Genomic DNA, 17,988 nt, shown 5'->3' on the forward strand with positions numbered 1-17,988 from the left:
AGCAGGTTAGACAAGGGACTTCCCCGTTTTCAGTTTCGTTTTCTGATTAGTCTTGTGATCTTTATGAAGGCATGGGTTGGACCGGGCAATTCGCTGTCTGTACATAGGCCCCCACCCAACCTGGGGTGCGCGCCCAAGCTCGGGGCACGGGCCGCCCATTGTAGAACCTCAGTCTGGACGCACCCTTGCTTTTCCAGGCAGCACCAGAAATGCTAAGGAACTTGCTGACCATGCCCCAGCTAGTTAGGAGCCTGCGATTTTCATTCAGTCACAACCCAAGAATAGGCAGTGGTTTCTGGATTCTTTGGTCAAGAAAAATAGTCCAGGAAACTCGAGGACTCCTGAGGACGGCTCAGAGAACCGTCCAAGGTGAAGGAGGACTTTCTTTCTGAATCCTTTCAGGGAAAACTTCCTTTTTTGGAAAGCCCTGTGTCAAGAAAGTCTGCACTGTATTTTACCGCTGTTGTTTAGGTAATTTTCACTGTTTTATTGATTTGTGGGGAAACGACCTCTGAGTATGAAAGCAGTAATTGCTTAGAGCATTAGAGATCATACCCGTTGAGGGACATCATTCCCTGCGAGTTACCGCCCTAGAATGGTGGTGGGCACGGTATTCGGTAAACTGAATTAATGATTGAATGAACAAGTAAGTGAATAGGTGAATAAACTTTTGGATGTAGGAATTACCCTGTTAATTTTTTAATACAGGAAAATAAAGGCTTAGTAGTAGGTTTCAAACTGGCTTGATTCCATTGTCGTTCATGCTTCAGACACGTGGGGGAAAAGGCTCAGCAATTTTAGTGAAAATTTGGGTTGCATATGCCACGGGCTCAGCCAAAGATGTTAAATCTACAGACTCTAAGACTATCAGTGTTAGAGAGACTCGTTAAGAAAACCTATACTCCAGAGATAACATAAAAAGTTGCTGCCATCCAGGAATCTTTTCTGAGTGAAACTGAAGAAGAGGAAGCGGACCACGGGGGCGAGAAGGGCAGAGATCATGGAAATCACCCTGGTTTGCAGTTAGGGAGTTGGGTTGTGCTTCCCCCAAAGATCACAACAAATGTCATCTGGATTTCTTTTACATATTTTTTTAGACCTTTTAATAATCCCTGTTGTGGAGTCTGCATCTAAACTAGAGAAAGTAGAACACTCTAAACAGGCTTAATGAAAGGAGATAAAGCACAGAAAGAGCCTCAGGAAGTCCCCAGCACATAGTGAGTGATCTGTAATATTTAACAAGTGTGCCTGTTAAACATTGATGATGATTGATGTTATTTACCTAGTTTTGCTACCAGCTCTACCTATAACTCTCTTGAAAATGTAAGAATAATTGTTAGGCATAAAACAGAGCTTGTATAAGTAAAGATACTCCTGGCCCCACCATTGTTATTTGTTTGTTTTTAGGAAGAATGGGGAGCCTTTACTACACCTGGTCCTCAAGAGACAGGAGGAGAGAGCAGATGCCAGGTCTCAGAGAGAAGGGCAATGGTTAGGAGAGGGCTGCCACACTGGAGCTCAGAGGACTCAGATGCTGAAGTTATCTGCCAGCCAGGCAGCCTCCTTTGTGTCCAGGTGCTGGTACCACTCCATCCTCTTGCTCTTGCCCTAAAGTGGTTACAACCAACTATTAACAGTCTAAGGGGGGTGTACTATTCCTTATGATCATACTGCATTCTTTTTATACATTTATAGATACCCTTTCATTAAAATTATATCTTAATAAATTTAATTTTAGTAAAATTCTCCAGTTTGAGTGTACTATCTATTTCCTGCAGAAACCCTCACTTATGTATGTTGTTTTAAAAAGACTAATAGGTAAACTCTGGAAAAAAAGGGGGAAAGGGGATAATATATAAATAAGGTTAGAAATAAAAGGGACAAAGTATAGATACAGCATGGATTTGAAAAATAGTCTTACACTATGAATGATTTTATGCCAATAAATTTGAAAACTTATATGAAATGGACAAATTCCTGAAAGATATATAATTGAACAGCTTCAAGAAGAAATTGAAAACCAGAACAGATCTGCAACCATCAAAAGAAACTGAAGTAAAGGATTAAAAATCTCCCCATGAAAGTGAATCAGTCCTTAGGTGTTTTATTCAGCAAATGTAAACATTTCTAGTGTATCTTTTATCTGATTCAACAACCCAGTTAAGCTGCCTGTACTACTTATTCTATTATGGGAAATTCTAAGAAGCTGTGGGTGACATTGCCTCATTCACTGCTGTGCCCCAAGACTAGAACAGGTTTGGCTTAAATTTAGCATGAACTATGGCAGAAAGCTAGAAAATCTAAAGGATCAGTAGACATATAAGACTTCAGGCAAAGGTAGGGGAATAAACATCTCTAGGTCCCAAGTGAAACTGCAAACAGCCAAGTGAGGGCTGTGATCTTGCAGACTGAGCCCTAGTCCACCCGCTCTGGTGCTGATTGGTATAGCAGGTCTCATCAGAATGAAGATCTGTATGCAGCAAGTGGCCTAATGAACATAACAATAACAGCCTAGTGAACCATCCCTGGAACACTGAAAGTTATCATTTGGCCCTTTGATAATAATACCAGGGTAAATTATTAGGAAGTTTTTGAGAGAAACAGCTGAATGGCATTACCAAAAAGGCCTGAACCCAATTCAGATATTTGAAAAGAGTTTCAGTAACTTTCAAGCTACTTAAAATTTTTCCCTCACCCCTGTAGTTCTGACCTACAGCAAAACTTCTGAAAAGAATTTTTTTCTTGAGAGGCACCAAGAATCAAGGCCATACAACCATGATGATGGGGCCCTAACTAGCATTTTTGATGTAGAAACATAAGCTTCATTTTTAGTTTTATTCACGAGTCCTACAAAGTCACATGTGGTTCAGCTGAACACAGGATGTGGGCACAGAACCCAGAATCGCTCAGGGGCTTGATGAGGCTCAGATGGGTCTTAGCTGTTGCTACCAGCAGTCCTGAAGTCCTGTTTTTTGTGGGGTTTTTTTTTTTTTTTTCCTTTTCTTTTACTGCTGAGCATCAGAACCAGTTTTCCATTACAGCATCCAAGAAGAGATGGGATTATCTGTGTAACTCATGCAAAAGTGTTTTTACCTTGAAGGTCTGGCTTCTACATTCACAGGGGTCCCTCGTCAGGAGGAATGGGTAGCAGACTTAAGCTCACAGGACCAAGTGAAGGTCAAGCATCACCAGGTGGACCTTAGATCTGGCCTGAAGTGCTGAGAACTCGGCTGCTAGGTAATCGACACAGGACCCACCCAGGGATTTCCTATCAATGTTATTGAGCAAAATTTAAGGGTTGAAGAGAACATAACCTCACATAGTTCCTATTAAGTGTATGAAAAACAGGGATCCTCTTTTTAAATATCTACTCCCAAATATCGATCCCATTAAACTGTATTCACAACCATGAATGGTTAAAAATGCAATTTCTTTCTTTTGCCCTTTCAAAGGTTTTCTTTACCATAAGATGATGTTCTTACATTTCTACCAAGATGCAGTGGTTGGGGATGCTGGCCCTTTAACAGGGGAGCAGGGGAGGGGCTGGGACTCTTAAAGCCAGGGGCAATGAGCCCACACTGGCCCAGGCTGCCATGACTAAGCTAAGGAGAAAGGACAGCCACAGTTCTGGGGTGGGTGTTGGAAGCAGGCAGCTGTGAGCCCCCTCACTGTACACAGATGGAGGCTGGTGGTGTTGTGTGGGAGTGTTTCCCCTCCAACTCCTAGCCTTGTCCCTCATTTCTGTTCCTCTGCAGGACAGCTCCCTGGAGCTGGACTAGTGAGGTCAGAGGGTGGGGGTTTGGGGCATTCTGAGAGCCCAGCATCCTACTCCTTGAGATCTGGGCCAAAACTTCTCTGACAATCTTGCTGGGGGAGACCTTGGCTATTTTGGGTGCAGGGCCATTCTTACTGAGGACAGTGTCTCAAGGTATCTTCACTATCCTAGGTTAAGCTTCTAGAGGCTGACAGTGCTCTCTCACCAGAGGAAACAGCCATGGAGCAAGTCCACCAGCCTGCAAGGATGAAGCACCTTCAAGGTAGTATCACCAAGCGGGCTCTGGTATATGGATAATTGCCCCAGAGGGCAGAGGCTTGCTGTTCTGGTTCAGTGGATGGACGTGGGTTTGAGTGTCCAGAATTGGGATTGATCCCAAACTCTTTTACTTACAAGCTACATCATGCTGGACGAGGGTGACTGGGATCGCTTTTGCAGGCCCTGTATTCCTCATGTTCAGAAAGAAATTATCAATACAGCCTTCTATGATTGCTGTTAGAGTTACATGAACATATACTTGTAAACTACCTGGCACACTAGGGTTAAATCGCCCTGAGTCAGGGCAGCTGGAACTCAGTTGATTAAAGAGGCACAGAAAAGGCTGCAGAAGTTGGTGAGCAGGTGAAGAAGCCTGCAGTATTAATGAGGCAATGAAAGAGGGGATGAGGAAACTGAAGATGAGTGACACCTGCCAGGTTGGGTTTGCTCTGGAAGGGGATGCTTAAGGGTCCTCTGGGGTAGCAAGGCTGAGTTGAACCCATAGAACAAGAGACAGTGTTCAAAGGTGGTGCTGGAGACGCCTTATGAACAGAAGTGCTACAGAGAAGCAGCCTCTCTAGAGCCCCTGTCTACTTCCTCCTCAGGCCCCCACTTAAACCAATGCCCAGGCAAGTCCTGTGACCCCTTGGCTCTTGAGGAAGAGCTGATGTCTGCTTCCCAATTGGAGGAGGAGGAAGAAAATGGAGAGGGGGGAGAGGAGCTGGATCCAGACCTAGCCCCAGAAGTGGAGGAGGAGGAGGGAGGGGAGCAGGAGGAGAATGATCTCGGGGATCCGGCTGTCCTCAGCGCTGTCCATAACACCCAGGTACCGGGGCAGGGGGTGGGTTGGGGGATGGTTGTCCTGAACGGTCTACATCTCACAGACTCCTGCTACACATCCCTCTCCTCTTCTCCACCCCTTTCTAGGTGGGTTCTGGATTAATATTTTCCATTTTAGACTTGAACCAGAATAGACTCTCTCTTTCCTTGTCTCTTTGCTCCTGTCTCCCACGTGTTTCTAGTGCTGCCTTCACCTTGAATCCAGGTCCTAGCGGGGCTGTGCATCAGCCATAGATGCTGGCCCTGCTTCTGGTAATGAAAGTGAGCCATCTCTGACCCTGGGCTGCTGTGTCTCTGCAGCTCATCCCCAGTATTTATTCCCTCAGATTCCCACAACCAGTGGAGAGACGCAAGGGATTTCCATGTAGAAATGGGGTTACTCAGACCCTGCTTCAGCTTGACTCCTGAGATGCCAGTCTGGCTTCCCTCCCATGGAAGGAGAAGGGTCCTGACCCTGCTGACCTTGAAATTAGGGGAGGGCCAGACTGCCTCTGTCCTGGGTTTTGGAAATGGTTGGTCTTGCTGTTCCCCTTCCCCCATGAACACAGGTGAATGTAGAAGATGCCACAGGGGCTCACTTGAGCCTGAGTTTTCCTCCCTCCCATTCCAGAAGGGTCTTCTTGGCTCCCCTGGATTCAAGGCCCCTGCTGTGCTGGGGATGTCACCTGCCTCCTTGCAGTTTCTGTGGCAGGTGAGTCACTCCAGTCTCCATCCTGTGAGAATGAGGCTGGATGCTGAGAAGCAGCATGTCACCAGTCCCTTATTTTCATGTTCAGCATGCCCTTGACATTGCTCTGGCGATGAAACACCCAAAGTGAGTTGTGGGCATGGAAGAGGGGAGATGCACACCATGCAGGGAAGCTTGGGAAATGACAGAGGTGGTGCTGGGGGAACAGGCCTTCCTGTGAAAAGGGCAAACTAGAGCCCTACTTGCATCTTACAGAATATTTCAGCAGATGAGCTGCACTGAGCTTAGGGCAAGAAAGAACACCTGCCCTTTAATTAACTGCATGAGGGGCACATGGTCTGGGGTAGAGGAATTGCATGAAATTCAGCAGGGAGAAGAGAAGGGAATTGCAGCCCTGAGAAGGGCTTCAGATGAGTCAGAAAAGGGACACAAGCATTGCCTCAGTACTGAAGACAAGACTGTCGGAGAGCAAAGGGGGGAGGAGCTGACTCACCACACCATGAGAAAAGCACAGGCCCCACCAGGTCAGGGACAGAGGAGCTGCTCCATAGGAGGCAACAGACCTGTTGGAAACAGGAACGGGGTCCACAGTCTAGCGTCCTCACAACTGGCTTGAGGGACCCCCAAGATGGCAAAATGGTGAGGGAGTTTCCTGAAGGAAAAGGCAGGTGAGACCATGGAGGCAGAAAGACAGCAGCAAAAGCAGGCTTGTGCTGGTGGAGGTGCCCTTCTCTCAGACCTGAGATTCCTTTCCCAGGCCCCGGACTACCTGGCACCACTTCCTTTCCGGCCTGCCTTTCCCAGCGCCCGCTCTCCAGCCCGGCACTTTGGACCTCGGCTGCCCTCCCCTGACCCATCTCTCCTCTGCAGCCCATCCACCTCCTGGCCCCTTAGGCTCAGGTACTGTTTCAGGGTGCTGGGCGCCCCAGAGTCCAGGACAGGCTGAGATCTTCTCCACAAGTCTCAAGAGGCAGTGGCTGAGGAGGCCTGGCAGCTACTCTACCAGCTGCCACAGAAAAATGCTTAGAGAAGTGTGAGGTAGAGTCCAATCCCTTCTCCCTCACAGACAAAGATATGGAGGCCCAGAGACTCTGAGTTCAGCTGACATGGCAGAACTGAGGCTATGGCTCAGAAGTCCTGAGAGCCAGGCCAAATGGTCTTCTATTGTGTCAGATATCCTGCAGCTAAATTCCAGGGCAATATGGAGGGGCTGTGAGCCTCGCTGAGCTGGGATGGTGATGCTCATGTGGCTGAAGCTGGGGAGCCACATAAGCAGGTAGGGTCCCTAGATGTCCAGCTGAGGTTCCCAGAGGCTAAAGGGATGGAAGGGTGGGGGCGCTGAGAGCTTCCTCCCACCCAGCCCAAGTTTCTTTCTAAGTCTTCCCAGTCATCTGACCCAGCTACACCCTCAGCACCAACGTATCCTGAAGCAGCAGCAGCAGCAGGAGCAGCTTGGTCGACCACCAAGGTAAAGCCTAGAGGAGGAGCTGTCTGAGGGGAGCCCTCTGCATGCCAGGTTCTCCCTTGTGAACAGATGCCTCCCTCAATGCCCTGCAGAGTTACGCCTCTCACATGAGGCGCCCCCTTTGCAGTCCCTCCCAACCTTCCCAGACTTCCTGCTCCTTGGGGAGTTCACTGTGGCAGGGGTGGTAGGTCTAAAGAGACACTCCTCCTGGCTTGAAGCCCCTCAGCCACGAAGCCTTGGTCTCAGCAGCCAGACCCCTATGCTAACCTCATGACCCGAAAAGAGAAGGACTGGGTGGTAAAAGTGCAGATGGTTCAGCTGCAGAGTGAGAACCCCTGCCTGGACGACTATTACTACCAGGTGAGCCCCAGGGGCTTGGCCCAGCCTCTGATCATGGGGACAAATGGGCCTGACTCCAAGGCCTTTTTCAGATTCTTCCTTCAGCTCAGAGGGCCATGCTCATTCAAGTGGGAAAGATGAGCTAAAGGGTGGGGGTCATATTTCTAAAGCTGACATTGAAACTCCTTCCCCTTATTCTCCAACACTTCAGGCAAATGGGATTATTTCCAAATCCCCAAATGCACACTTAGGTTTTGTCTCCTTCCTTTGTCAAGAACTTCCCCTATTCAGTCTGGAAATGAAGACTTTCTCATCTCTGTAGACTTTGGTGGGTCTTAGAAAAGACTTTGTGATAAGCATTCATCTAGTTATCTTTTACTTTTTTCCCATAACATTAATATCTATTGCTTTATATGAACACTGTTTTGAAAGCCCAAGCATTCAGTTTACACACAGGAAATTACACAATTATATACTGCTTCACAAAGGCAGTGAACACATTACATTCTACAAAACCTACTTTACATAAATTGAAAAATTCTAAATATCAAAAGGTACTGCTGAAGAAACAGGTATAAATTTGGCAGCCAGTAATTTAGACAGGGAAGTTGCAGCTTGCATGACTTTAAATATGTGAATTTGAAAATATTCAGTTTAGAAGTAATCATTGTGCTTTGTGTTGATCCTGAAAAATATAACACTAGCTATCAAAAAAGCATGTTCAAAAATATTCAATTCACTTTGAAACATCATCCAAATTATGGTGGTTTCTAGGCACCTCTAAAGCTTTAGTCATTTAGCTCTGGTACATTACTAACGTAAGATATTAATTCTTCCACTGTAGTGGTGTTTCATACCATTAACATTTGCATACTCTAGAATAATCTAGAAAGAAATATGTAATATTCAGTGTTCAGAAAAGCAAGCAAAAGTAAACTGCTGGGTTCTTCTGAGATGGTTTCATGTCAGCTTTATAAGCATTCATTCTACAAAAGAGTAAGCTAATGTTTGAACACAATTTCCAAGATAAACCACATTTTCTCATAAATAATGAAGTCTTTTTCTCAGGCACCTCAGAAGTATACAAGAGAATTTTAGTTTGAACCAGATCTCTTGGAATGTGTTTAACCTGGTATCTCAACAGACTTAAGATTTCCAGGGTTTCAAAGGGCCAGATTTTGTCTGAATTGGGAAAGAAAGAAACTGTCTTCTGAAAGAGGTGAGCTCAATCATTACCAATAGAAAAAGTATCCACGGTATTCACTTCTTAAAGAAGCAGAAAAATAGAACATTTTCCCCCTTAGAATTATATTTATATGTATATATGACTTAAAGTTCCATCAAACACAGTCAAACAATAAAACCTGGAAAACAACATGAAACCCTGTAATTCACATGTTAAAATGTGGACACTATGACCAAAATATGAAAACTGCTAGAGCTGTCAGAAAGAGACAAGACAAAAAGCGTTCTTGCATATGTATAAACTAAAAGTGATAATCTCCAAAAAAAAAAGTTTTCAAAATTATAATTATCTTCCAGTTTAAAATTTTTAATTCTAAATTTAAAAATATATATATACACAAACCACTGATTTGACCAGATCAAAAAAGTCAGCAGTAGGCAGGCCCCAGAGGAGTTGATATTCACAGTTCTTACATGTACAGCTCTTTGAGGAATTATCCCATAAAGTACTTTATTTTACAACCTGCTTCTCTTGTAAAACTAAAGGTCCACTTTATTACATAAAGTTTTATACAGTGTAAAACCAGAACTGTATGTAAAATATTGCATCTAAATGTTTCTGAATAGTTAGTCTTGTTCCATTGATTCATCTGTGACTTCTGTGGCTTCTTTATTTTCCATGTATGATTCTGAGAGAATCTCTCCAGTTTTACTGGAATTGTATGCTACTAATTCCTCTGTTTTATGGCAATCAAAACTACTACTTACAGGGCTTGTATTTTCACTGCCTTCAGAATGTAAATCTCTCTCAACTTGAGTCAGATCTGATTCCTCCATTTGATTATTTTCCTTAGAAGTCTCTTCATTCATAGTTAAGGCATCATCAGATTATTTTTCTTGATTTTTTTCCTTTCTGGGATCATTTTTTTAAACATTTTTTATTGATTTATAATCATTTTACAATGTTGTGTCAAATCCCAGTGTAGAGCACAATTTTTCAGTTATACATAAACATATATGGGATCATTTCTCTTGATGTCATAAAAGACTCTTCTTCATCCTCTTCATCCTCCTTTGTACAGTGATGCCTGGTACAAATACTTTCTTTGTCTTTCTCCTGAGATGAAGATGGAGCTGCTGTTTGCTCTACCATAACTGAAGAAATTTCACTGGAAGATGTTTGGCCATCTCTCTGACCACACTTTCTTTGTCAAACCTGTGTCTTTTTACTTTGTGCCCCTCAGCTTCTACAGCATCTTCATCTAGATGTTTATTTTTTATAGGGCTCACTGAGGAAACTTCTGATTCAAATGCTGAGGAGTCATTGTGATTTTTGTCCTTATTTTGCTTTAAGTTTAACTCTGCTGTCTGTGCTCTGAGGCAAGCCATTCGTTGTCATGGGGACTGACAAAGAAACCTTTGGTCGATTAAGTGCCCTGGGCGTTCCAGGTCCATTTATATTGGACCTCTCAGTGTAATTTGGTGAATTTCCAGGAAACATGACATCATTAATTCAATTTAAACTATTGGAATTATTCTTCTCTGAAGAAGGATAAACACAGCTGACAACCATCACAGTCTTATCTACTCCTCTGAGAAATTTGTTCCTGTATAGTTTCTCCTTGGATCTGTTAGCAATTCACATGGTCACTGAATAGTAAAAGGTATACCATTAAATTCAGTGATAATTTTCAGTGTTCTTTCCTTCATTTCATCAGAGGGATATCTTTTACTTTTTAAAATCTGAAACACAGGGAACTTTAAAATAGTGGGTCAACTTGGTGAATCGAGCAAATGCTGGCAGTGACTCTGAACTCCGTTCTGCCTGCTTCCTATTTGCCCTTTGTTCACCGGTTTTGGGTTGTCTAATTTGTTTTACTTTCTTTCCTCCATGAGCCCCATACCAAGGTTCCCACCTTTATCTCCTTCCCATTGATATTAGTTTCCTTCATTTCTTTGCATGAGTCTTTAAGAATCCTCTTCCTTATACCATGATCACCCGATTCGATTATTTTATACTCCTGTATTTTCAGCATTGCTCCTAAATGAAGGAGCTTTATTCAGATCTTTCTTTGACTGTCAGTCAGTGGCTTTATTTCAGTTTGGGATTTCAATTTTCTTTAAGAAGATATTAGAGCCGCTGCACAAATTCCCACAAGTGTAGAACTGGCCTAGAGGCCCACTGACATAGTTCCATCTCTGTATCTCAAACTACTGATGGTCTTGGTGCCATCAGCTAACTGATTGTGGCGAGCACAGGTAGGATCACCAAATTAAAACAGGGAGGGGGAGGATAAGGCTGTGTGTTGTGTACCTTGGAATAAGGAATGCAGGAAGGTGGCAGACACTGGGACAGGTTTGCTTCCTGGCTGTCTGCTTTGCTCTCTGCCTTTCCATTAGATCTGGAGGTGGTTCTATTTTTTCAAGTCCATAGTATGGAGCCCTCAAGACAGGTGGCATGAGGCCCAGCATGCTTAAGATGCTTTAGAATGGCTGCTAGAAGTGCCTAAGGTGCCAGGAGCATTTTTGGAACGAATGCTGTAGGAAAGGAGTATTAAGAGGTTGCACTGGAGAACCTTAACTCCAAGCTCAGTAGATGAGTATAGATATGTCTGTTCCCTGGACTCCCAGGAATATTATCAGAAATTAGAGAAGAAACAGGCAGATGAAGAGATACATGGACGAAGGAACAGGGTTGAGTCCCTCAAGCTGGTCACGCCTTACATTCAGAAGGCAGAGGCTTATGAGTCAGGTAGGACTGCGGCTGACCTGCTGGGTTGGGCTGGACATCTGGGTGGACAGAGGTGGAAGAGGGAGGGTCATGTGCCTCTCCCGACTTCTTTTGTGCAGTGGTTCGAATTGAGGGTTCCCTGGGCCAGGTAGCTGTATCGACGTGTTTTAGCCCTCGCCGAGCTATTGATGCTGTGCCCCACGGAACTCAAGAGCAGGTAGGAGCATTACCTTCCTAGAGCCTTTTTCTCTCCCTTGTTTTGGAGAAAGGTCTGGAGCACTCTCGTATTTGAGTTCAGATTGTGACCTGAGAATGAGGAAGAGGGTGGTCAGACTTTGTGTTCCAGCCTTTCCAGCTCACTTTCTAGGTGGCCTAGGCCTGGGCTGTGGCTGTGGAGGTGTGGCTGACAGCCAGGGACTTTCTTCCAGGAGACAGGAGCTGCAAGCAGTCAGAGGCTTCAGGTACTGGACTGGATTGAGAAGGTGAGGTATCAGCGACTTAGAGATGAGTTCCTTACCTCCCTTGAGAATAGACAATGCTCTCATTGACCCCTTGCTTCTCTCTCCCCACCCTCACGTTCCCAGATGTTTCTTCAGTTACTAGAGATAGAAGAGGGCCAGAAGGATGGGCCCCTACAGCCCTGCGACTCTGAGCAGCACAGCAACCAGGTGGAGAAGCTCTTCCAGGCCTTAAAGACCCACAAGCAGAATACTCAGGAGTGAGTGTGGGAGGGTCACACCAGGACTCAGGAAAGGAGGGCTCAGCAAAGACCTTGGCTTTGCTTCTGCCTCTCCTTTCTGGCATATAGCCCAGTCCTCTCTGCAGAGCCCTGCAGTGCTCTCCTGTCTCACCTGTAGGGAGGCAGCAGATGGCTTCCTGCAGGTGCTCTCCGTGAGGAAGGGGAAAGCCCTAGTGGCCCGGCTGCTCCCCTTCCTGCCCCAGGATCAGGCTGTCAGCCTCCTTCTGACCATCACCCACCACCTGCCCCTCCTGGTCCGGAGGGATGTGGCTGATCAGGTACTGTGGCAGTGAGTGGAGAAGAGGATGGGTTAGGGATGTTTCCTCCTCCTTTACTCCCCACCCCTAGAGATGCCAGAGAAGGTGCTGGGCAGTGAGGGGTGCCCACCCTGTGAGGGGGTTAGAGAACAAAGTACTAAGGGAACAGCTGATCATCTTCAGGCACAATAAGCCAAGGCAAACCCACAAGCACAGATGTGAGTGTACTCTGGAGGTTTGCAGAGATAAGACCCTGAGAAGTATTGAGCCCCATAGCTACTTGGCTTAGGAAAGACCTCCTAGAACAAGTATCGAAGGACCAGGGTTAGAGATGATGGACTCCATCCAGTGGTGACAGGCCTGGTGGGTAACCTGACCAGGAAGGGGCCAGAGGCAGGTCAGCAAGGAAGGAGGATGAAGGTGAAGTTGTCCAGGAGCCTGAAAGAGGTGCTTACTGACCTCCTTGCAGGCCCTACAAATGTTATTCAAACCTCTGGGCAAATGTATCAGTCACCTGACCTTCCATGAGCTCCTCCAAGGGCTTCAGGGACTCATCCTGCTACCACCTGGCTCCTCGGAGCGGCCAGTCACCGTGGTGCTTCAGAATCAGGTAACACAACTGGGAGGCTCTTCTCTTTCCACAGCTGGCCTCCAGGTGCTTTCGCTGGCAAGAACATGTCAAGGAGTGTTCTCTCTCCTTCCTGCACTGCTTCTCTAGTGAGCACCAGGACCACCTGGAGAGCCTGTTGAACACCAGTACCATGCCCCCACCCCTAGAGGGGCTCACTCAGTGGACCAGGGTGGGCCCCCTGCTCTGCTCTTCACATAAGCTCCCTGATGATGGTGCTGGTGTCACCTCTAGAGCAGAAATCATCAATTTTTTTGATAGTGAATCTCTTTCCTTAAAAAAAAAAATTCTGAACCACAACACCTATGAGTTTATCTGTAAATCATGTACATGGAACACTATACTGATATATGAGGTACATAATAAATACAAGACTCTACTCTAGATGTGAAAAGATTGCTATCTTCTCATATCCCAGTGTTATGCCTTGTGAAGATCTTTGCCTAAAGCAATGCCTCCTAAGTGGGGTCCATAGACTTTCCGCATCAGATTCCTGGATACATTTTGATCTACAGTCTGTGAGTCCCGGGGGTAGAGTCCTGTGCATTTAATCCACTCTGAGAGGAATGTTTTGGAATGTTGAGAGCATTGATTTCTTGGAAAGGGTTGAGAGTTTCTGGGCCAGCCCTTGTAAAACTTGATGGTTTTATGAGTGTTGGACTCTGTTTGTACCTGTGAACTTGCCCTTTTAGTTGGGGAACAGCAGAGCCAGGGAAGCGGTCAATGCCTAGGATGAACTCATTCTACTCAGACACTTTATCACTTGCAGTTTGGAATATCTTTGCTCTATGCCCTGCTGAGTCATGGAGAGCAGCTGATATCCCTGGATTCTTCCCTAGAGGAACACAACCGAGACCGTACAGCTTGGTAAGATCATAAAGGCCTTGTAAATACTATTTGAGTTCTCCTGTGGTGTGTAGGCTGAGCCAGATGTGTGTTTCCTGAGTGGTGTATTCAAGCATTGGACAGAGAAGGGATGACTAGCAGAGTTGTGGATGTTCTGCCTTTTTATTTCTATAGTGCTCTGGAATGTTGTCCCCACTCTGGGAGGCAGTGTAAGGTAGTAGTTAAGGGGCAAGCTTCAGAGTCAAAGACCTAGGTGTGAATTCTGCCCCTGTCACTTACCAGCAACATAATTTGGGGCATAAGAAATCATTTTCCTTAGCCTGTATCCTCATGTGTAAACTAGGGATCTAAGGAAGACGGTACCAACCAATTAGCAGTCACCAGATTAAACGAAATGGAAGATGTGACTAAACATTGCCTGGCACACCAAATATGCAGATGTTCGCTCTTAAATGCTACATGCACAGAGGGTGACAGTGGTGGGTAGCATGATAATGATAAACCTGAGGATTGAGTCTCTTTCCTGCATAAATACAAAGACTGATGTATTTCTTCTTCTCTGCCTTCCAGGACAGACATGGTCATTCTCACTGCCTGGGAGATAGCCCAAATGCCCACAGCCTCTCTGGCAGAACCCCTAGCCTTCCCCAGCAACCTTCTTCCCCTGTTCTGTCACCACGTGGACAAACAATTGGTTCAGCAGCTCGAGGCTAGGAGGGAGTAAGTGATGGAGAAAACAAAGTTATAGCACCCTGTTTAAGCCCAAATGAGGTTCTGTCTCTTAAATCTCTACTACTTTAAAACCAATAAGAATATGGAGTATAACTTGTTTTCCGGAGTATTTCTAGACACTGGCATGTACTGAGTAACCAGTCTGCTCCAATTTAGGGCCCTCTATCCTGTGTCTGCAGCCAAACCTTTCTGTTTATTTCCAGGTGCTTTGGTCATTTATCACACTATGTTATTTGAGGGAAAGAATTAATTTTAGAAGTTGGACTGTTCATTCAAGAAATATTTGAGGGAAAGCTCTTCCAGGATGTAAACACACAAACATCATCTAGATCATCTGTCTTCAAAATTTACCATCTGCTGGGAAGAAACATAATAATCACACCACACTTTAGAAAAAGGAGTTGTTTGGATTTAACATCTCTTCTCTTTGTAGGCTTGCCTTGATATACTGATCCAATTGTACTGGAACCCATACTTATGGGAAGAGTTTAATGATGAGACACTATCTGTGTATGGGCTCTGCCTACAAGGATCCAGAGAGTCTGAAGACAGTTCTTAGTATATTGGAGAACTCTTCCCAATATATTTTCTTATGCTTTCTTCCAGCATCTAAACTATGTGCCTAAAAAGGCATGGCAAAATGTGGTATAATTAAAAAGATAATAGAATGATGTGTTGCAGCTTTTTTGTAAGTTAGGGGGTATAATGAAAGCCTTTTTCTTATGTGTGAAGCTACACAAGTGTCTGAAATACAAGGGAGAAGGCCTTATGTCTAATGATCTTTGAATCTGTTCCGGTGTTGCCATTTTTTATAAGTATCCCTAGTTGAGCTAAGATAGTCAGGTATAAATCTCTCTTTTGAGATATGAAATGTTTGGTATACCTTAGCAAACAAGGCCATGGATTCATCCAAAAATACCAGAGTACCTTTTATGAACCAGCTACTATTTTTGGTGGTTGGGTAACAGTGATGACAAAAGCCCCTGCCCTTCTGAAGCTTATATTCTGGTTGGACAGGGACTGACAAAAGACATCAAGTAGTGGTGAATACCACGGTGAAATCAAAACTAGATGAGTGACTGGAATAGAATAGAGGGCTTGTCACTAGAGGTTACAATTAAGCTGGAATGAATGAAATATTCCAGGTAGAGTCTCTAATGAGCAGAAAGCCCCCAAAGTGAGACTGAACTTGGTGTGTTTCAGGAAAAGAAAGAAGGAAAGTGTGGCTGAAGTATACAGATAAGGGGGTGGTGATGAGGTAGGCAGGGTACATATCTGTAAGGCATAACCATTTTTTAATATGAATTTTTAACTGTGATGGTAAGTCAGAATTTTATCCTATTTAATAGAGGTACTGGGGATTGAACCCAGGATCTCCTCCATGCTAAGCATGCACTCTGTCACTGAGCTACACCCTTCCCCCACCCTCTCCCCAATCAGAATTTTAAACAGGGAAGTGAAGTGATGTATTTTGTTTTTGGAAGATCACTCTGCTGAACAAGAGAGAAAGCAGAGAAGAATGTTCAGAGGATTTTTTTCCCCCCAGTGCTCAGGAAAGAACTGAAGAGCTGTGGGGACAGAAAGCAGAGAAGAGATTTGGAATAGGTCTTGGAAGTTAGAGTTGACAAACATGCTGATGGGCTGGATGAAGGTGGTGGTGAAGAATCCAGGATGACTCCCGGGTAGAGTGAATGGTAGGTGCCCTGTACTGATGTGGGAGAAATTGCTTTTGGGAAGGCGACTATAATCAACATTTCATACACTTTAATACAAGCCCTGTTAGAAATCCAAGTAGATATATTGAGCAGGCAAAGAAGAGTCTTGGGTTGGAGCAGAAGGTCAGGGACAAAGTGCGGGCTATCATGTAGATGTATTAAAAAGTAGGAGAGAGGAAGAGATAATGTAGGAAGAAAAGCCAACAGAGGGGACTGAGGAGTTTAATGTCAAATAGGTAGAAAATTAGGGGAAGTGGTGTTACCAACTTTGTAAAGAAAGCACTTCAAGAAAGAAATGAGGAATGAGGAGAGAGAGTGATAGCTGGTTGTGGCAATAAGATCACTGACCTTGGAGGGACAGTATTGGTGGACATGGTAGCCTGAATACAAGGGCTGAAGGGAGGGAGGGACTTAATACAGAAAGAGTCAATTTGGAATCTTCTGAAAGGGAAGCACAGAAATTTGACAGCAGGTAGTGGTTCGTGCAAGTTGGAGGATTTTTTTTTTTTTTAATTTTAAGCAGTTACATTATAGCATGACTGCCTGATAATGAAAGCACCCCAGTAATGTGGGGCAGGAGAGTAAGGTAGGAGGAAATAGAAGTTTACAGACAAAAGTCCTTCAGCAAGAGGAGGATGGGAATTAAAGCACAAACCGACCTGTTGGCCTTTGATAGCTCTGTGACCCCATGTGATTGTGGAAGAGGTGTTAAGACAGGCACTGCTGTTTACTAGGAGACCTTTCCAAAACGCCTCTTCTCATCCTCCTGTGCTGCGGATCTTGAATCATACTTTTAGGGAGAAAAAAGTGGTAGGAAAGGGGAACTCTACCACCTCCACCCCTTACCCACCCTGCTCCCCTGCCTGTTGTTGTGGACATCATATGACTTCAGCATTCACATCAATTCTCTGATGATGGCTTCCAAGGAAATTGCACTACCCAGGGCCTATAAACCAAAAGAATCGCCCAATAAGAAATGGGAAGAAGAGAAGCAGGAACCGGCTCCAATAGGTAGGCAGCCGGAGTAGAAAGCAAAAGGTAACGCCACAGAGTGAGAACAGCTGCTAAGGCTCGCTTTGGCCGCTAATTGAGGCCCTCAACTATCTCAAGGTTGTTAAGCAAGAGAGTGGGCTTAAAGCAAAGGCAGAAGTGGCTCTGCTGGAGTGGGTGGTGTCGGCCTCCACAGGACGGGAATGTAACTCGGCAGCGACAATGCAGCTGTCCCTCCGGGAATCAGGAGCCTGAACGTGGTGAACACTGCGCATGCGCCTGACGCAGCGGAAGCGGGTGGGGGGAGGGCGCAGGACCGGAAATAACGCGAGAACCAGGATAGCTGCGGAGAAGGGGGCTGGAATCGCTGGAGCTATGGAGCGGGTTCTCCCCATTTTGTTGGTGCCTCTTCCCGCTGAGGCAACGGGGTGCCTCGGATGTCGGGCGCAGTTGCACAGAGAGCAGGAGGTTCTGGGAAGCCTGACGGCTGCAGGCAGCCTTCACGTGCTTTCCTTGGCGCCGGGCGGCCGGGGCGGGGGCGGCTGCCATCTAGACGGCCCGTTTCGGCAGTAAGTGCTGCGGGCGGGCCTGGCTGGTATTGTGGGGGTAGTCCGCAGCCTTGGTCGGTCCCTCTATTCCCCTTCTGGCATGGAGGTAGCAGGAGAGGAATGCCAGCGGCCGGCAGCGCCCTAGAGGCGGGCCTGGTTCCTTCTCAGAACGTTTTCCTCGCTTTGGCGCGTCCCTACAACCATCCTTTCCGGTTCTTCGTGGGTGGAGACTGTATCCTGATCCTTTGCTGC

The 17,988-nt window shown here is 45.6% G+C and overlaps 2 protein-coding genes and 1 pseudogene across 2 annotated transcripts in view; 2 read left to right on the forward strand and 1 right to left on the reverse strand.

Annotated features, from left to right (window-relative positions):
• The first annotated feature begins 160 nt into the window (after positions 1–160).
• On the forward strand, positions 161–15,154 carry PATL2 (PAT1 homolog 2). The gene is made up of 18 exons (XM_064485644.1): positions 161–471; positions 1,408–1,575; positions 3,122–3,237; positions 3,947–4,037; positions 4,639–4,859; positions 5,484–5,564; positions 6,319–6,461; positions 6,940–7,029; positions 7,245–7,386; positions 11,182–11,302; positions 11,401–11,498; positions 11,710–11,763; positions 11,866–11,999; positions 12,139–12,298; positions 12,747–12,887; positions 13,675–13,772; positions 14,322–14,471; positions 14,917–15,154. Exons 4-18 carry the CDS (start codon positions 3,995–3,997, stop codon positions 14,933–14,935), a joined length of 1,695 nt encoding a protein of 564 aa, XP_064341714.1. The 5' UTR covers positions 161–471; positions 1,408–1,575; positions 3,122–3,237; positions 3,947–3,994; the 3' UTR covers positions 14,936–15,154.
• On the reverse strand, positions 9,548–10,586 carry LOC116153322 (serine/threonine-protein phosphatase 4 regulatory subunit 2-like; annotated as a pseudogene).
• A 2,292-nt stretch (positions 15,155–17,446) lies between the features above and the next one.
• Positions 17,447–17,988, forward strand: part of SPG11 (SPG11 vesicle trafficking associated, spatacsin) — a 75,813-nt gene continuing 75,271 nt past the window's right edge. Inside the window, exon 1 of the mRNA XM_031453159.2 lies at positions 17,447–17,757. Coding sequence (XP_031309019.2) covers positions 17,462–17,757 — 296 coding nt within the window. The 5' untranslated portion in view covers positions 17,447–17,461. The remainder of the gene's footprint in view (positions 17,758–17,988) is intronic.

This window comes from Camelus dromedarius, chromosome 5, assembly GCF_036321535.1.
Source record: "Camelus dromedarius isolate mCamDro1 chromosome 5, mCamDro1.pat, whole genome shotgun sequence".
NCBI lineage: Eukaryota > Metazoa > Chordata > Mammalia > Artiodactyla > Camelidae > Camelus > Camelus dromedarius.

Excerpts from the sequence above, each read along its gene's own strand:
- PATL2 (XM_064485644.1), top strand. The coding sequence starts at position 3,995 with ATGGAGCAAGTCCACCAGCCTGCAAGGATGAAGCACCTTCAAG. Across the intron at positions 7,387-11,181 it reads TGGACGACTATTACTACCAG|GAATATTATCAGAAATTAGA; the intron begins GTGAGCCCCAGG and ends CTGGACTCCCAG. Across the intron at positions 11,764-11,865 it reads TACTGGACTGGATTGAGAAG|ATGTTTCTTCAGTTACTAGA; the intron begins GTGAGGTATCAG and ends TCACGTTCCCAG.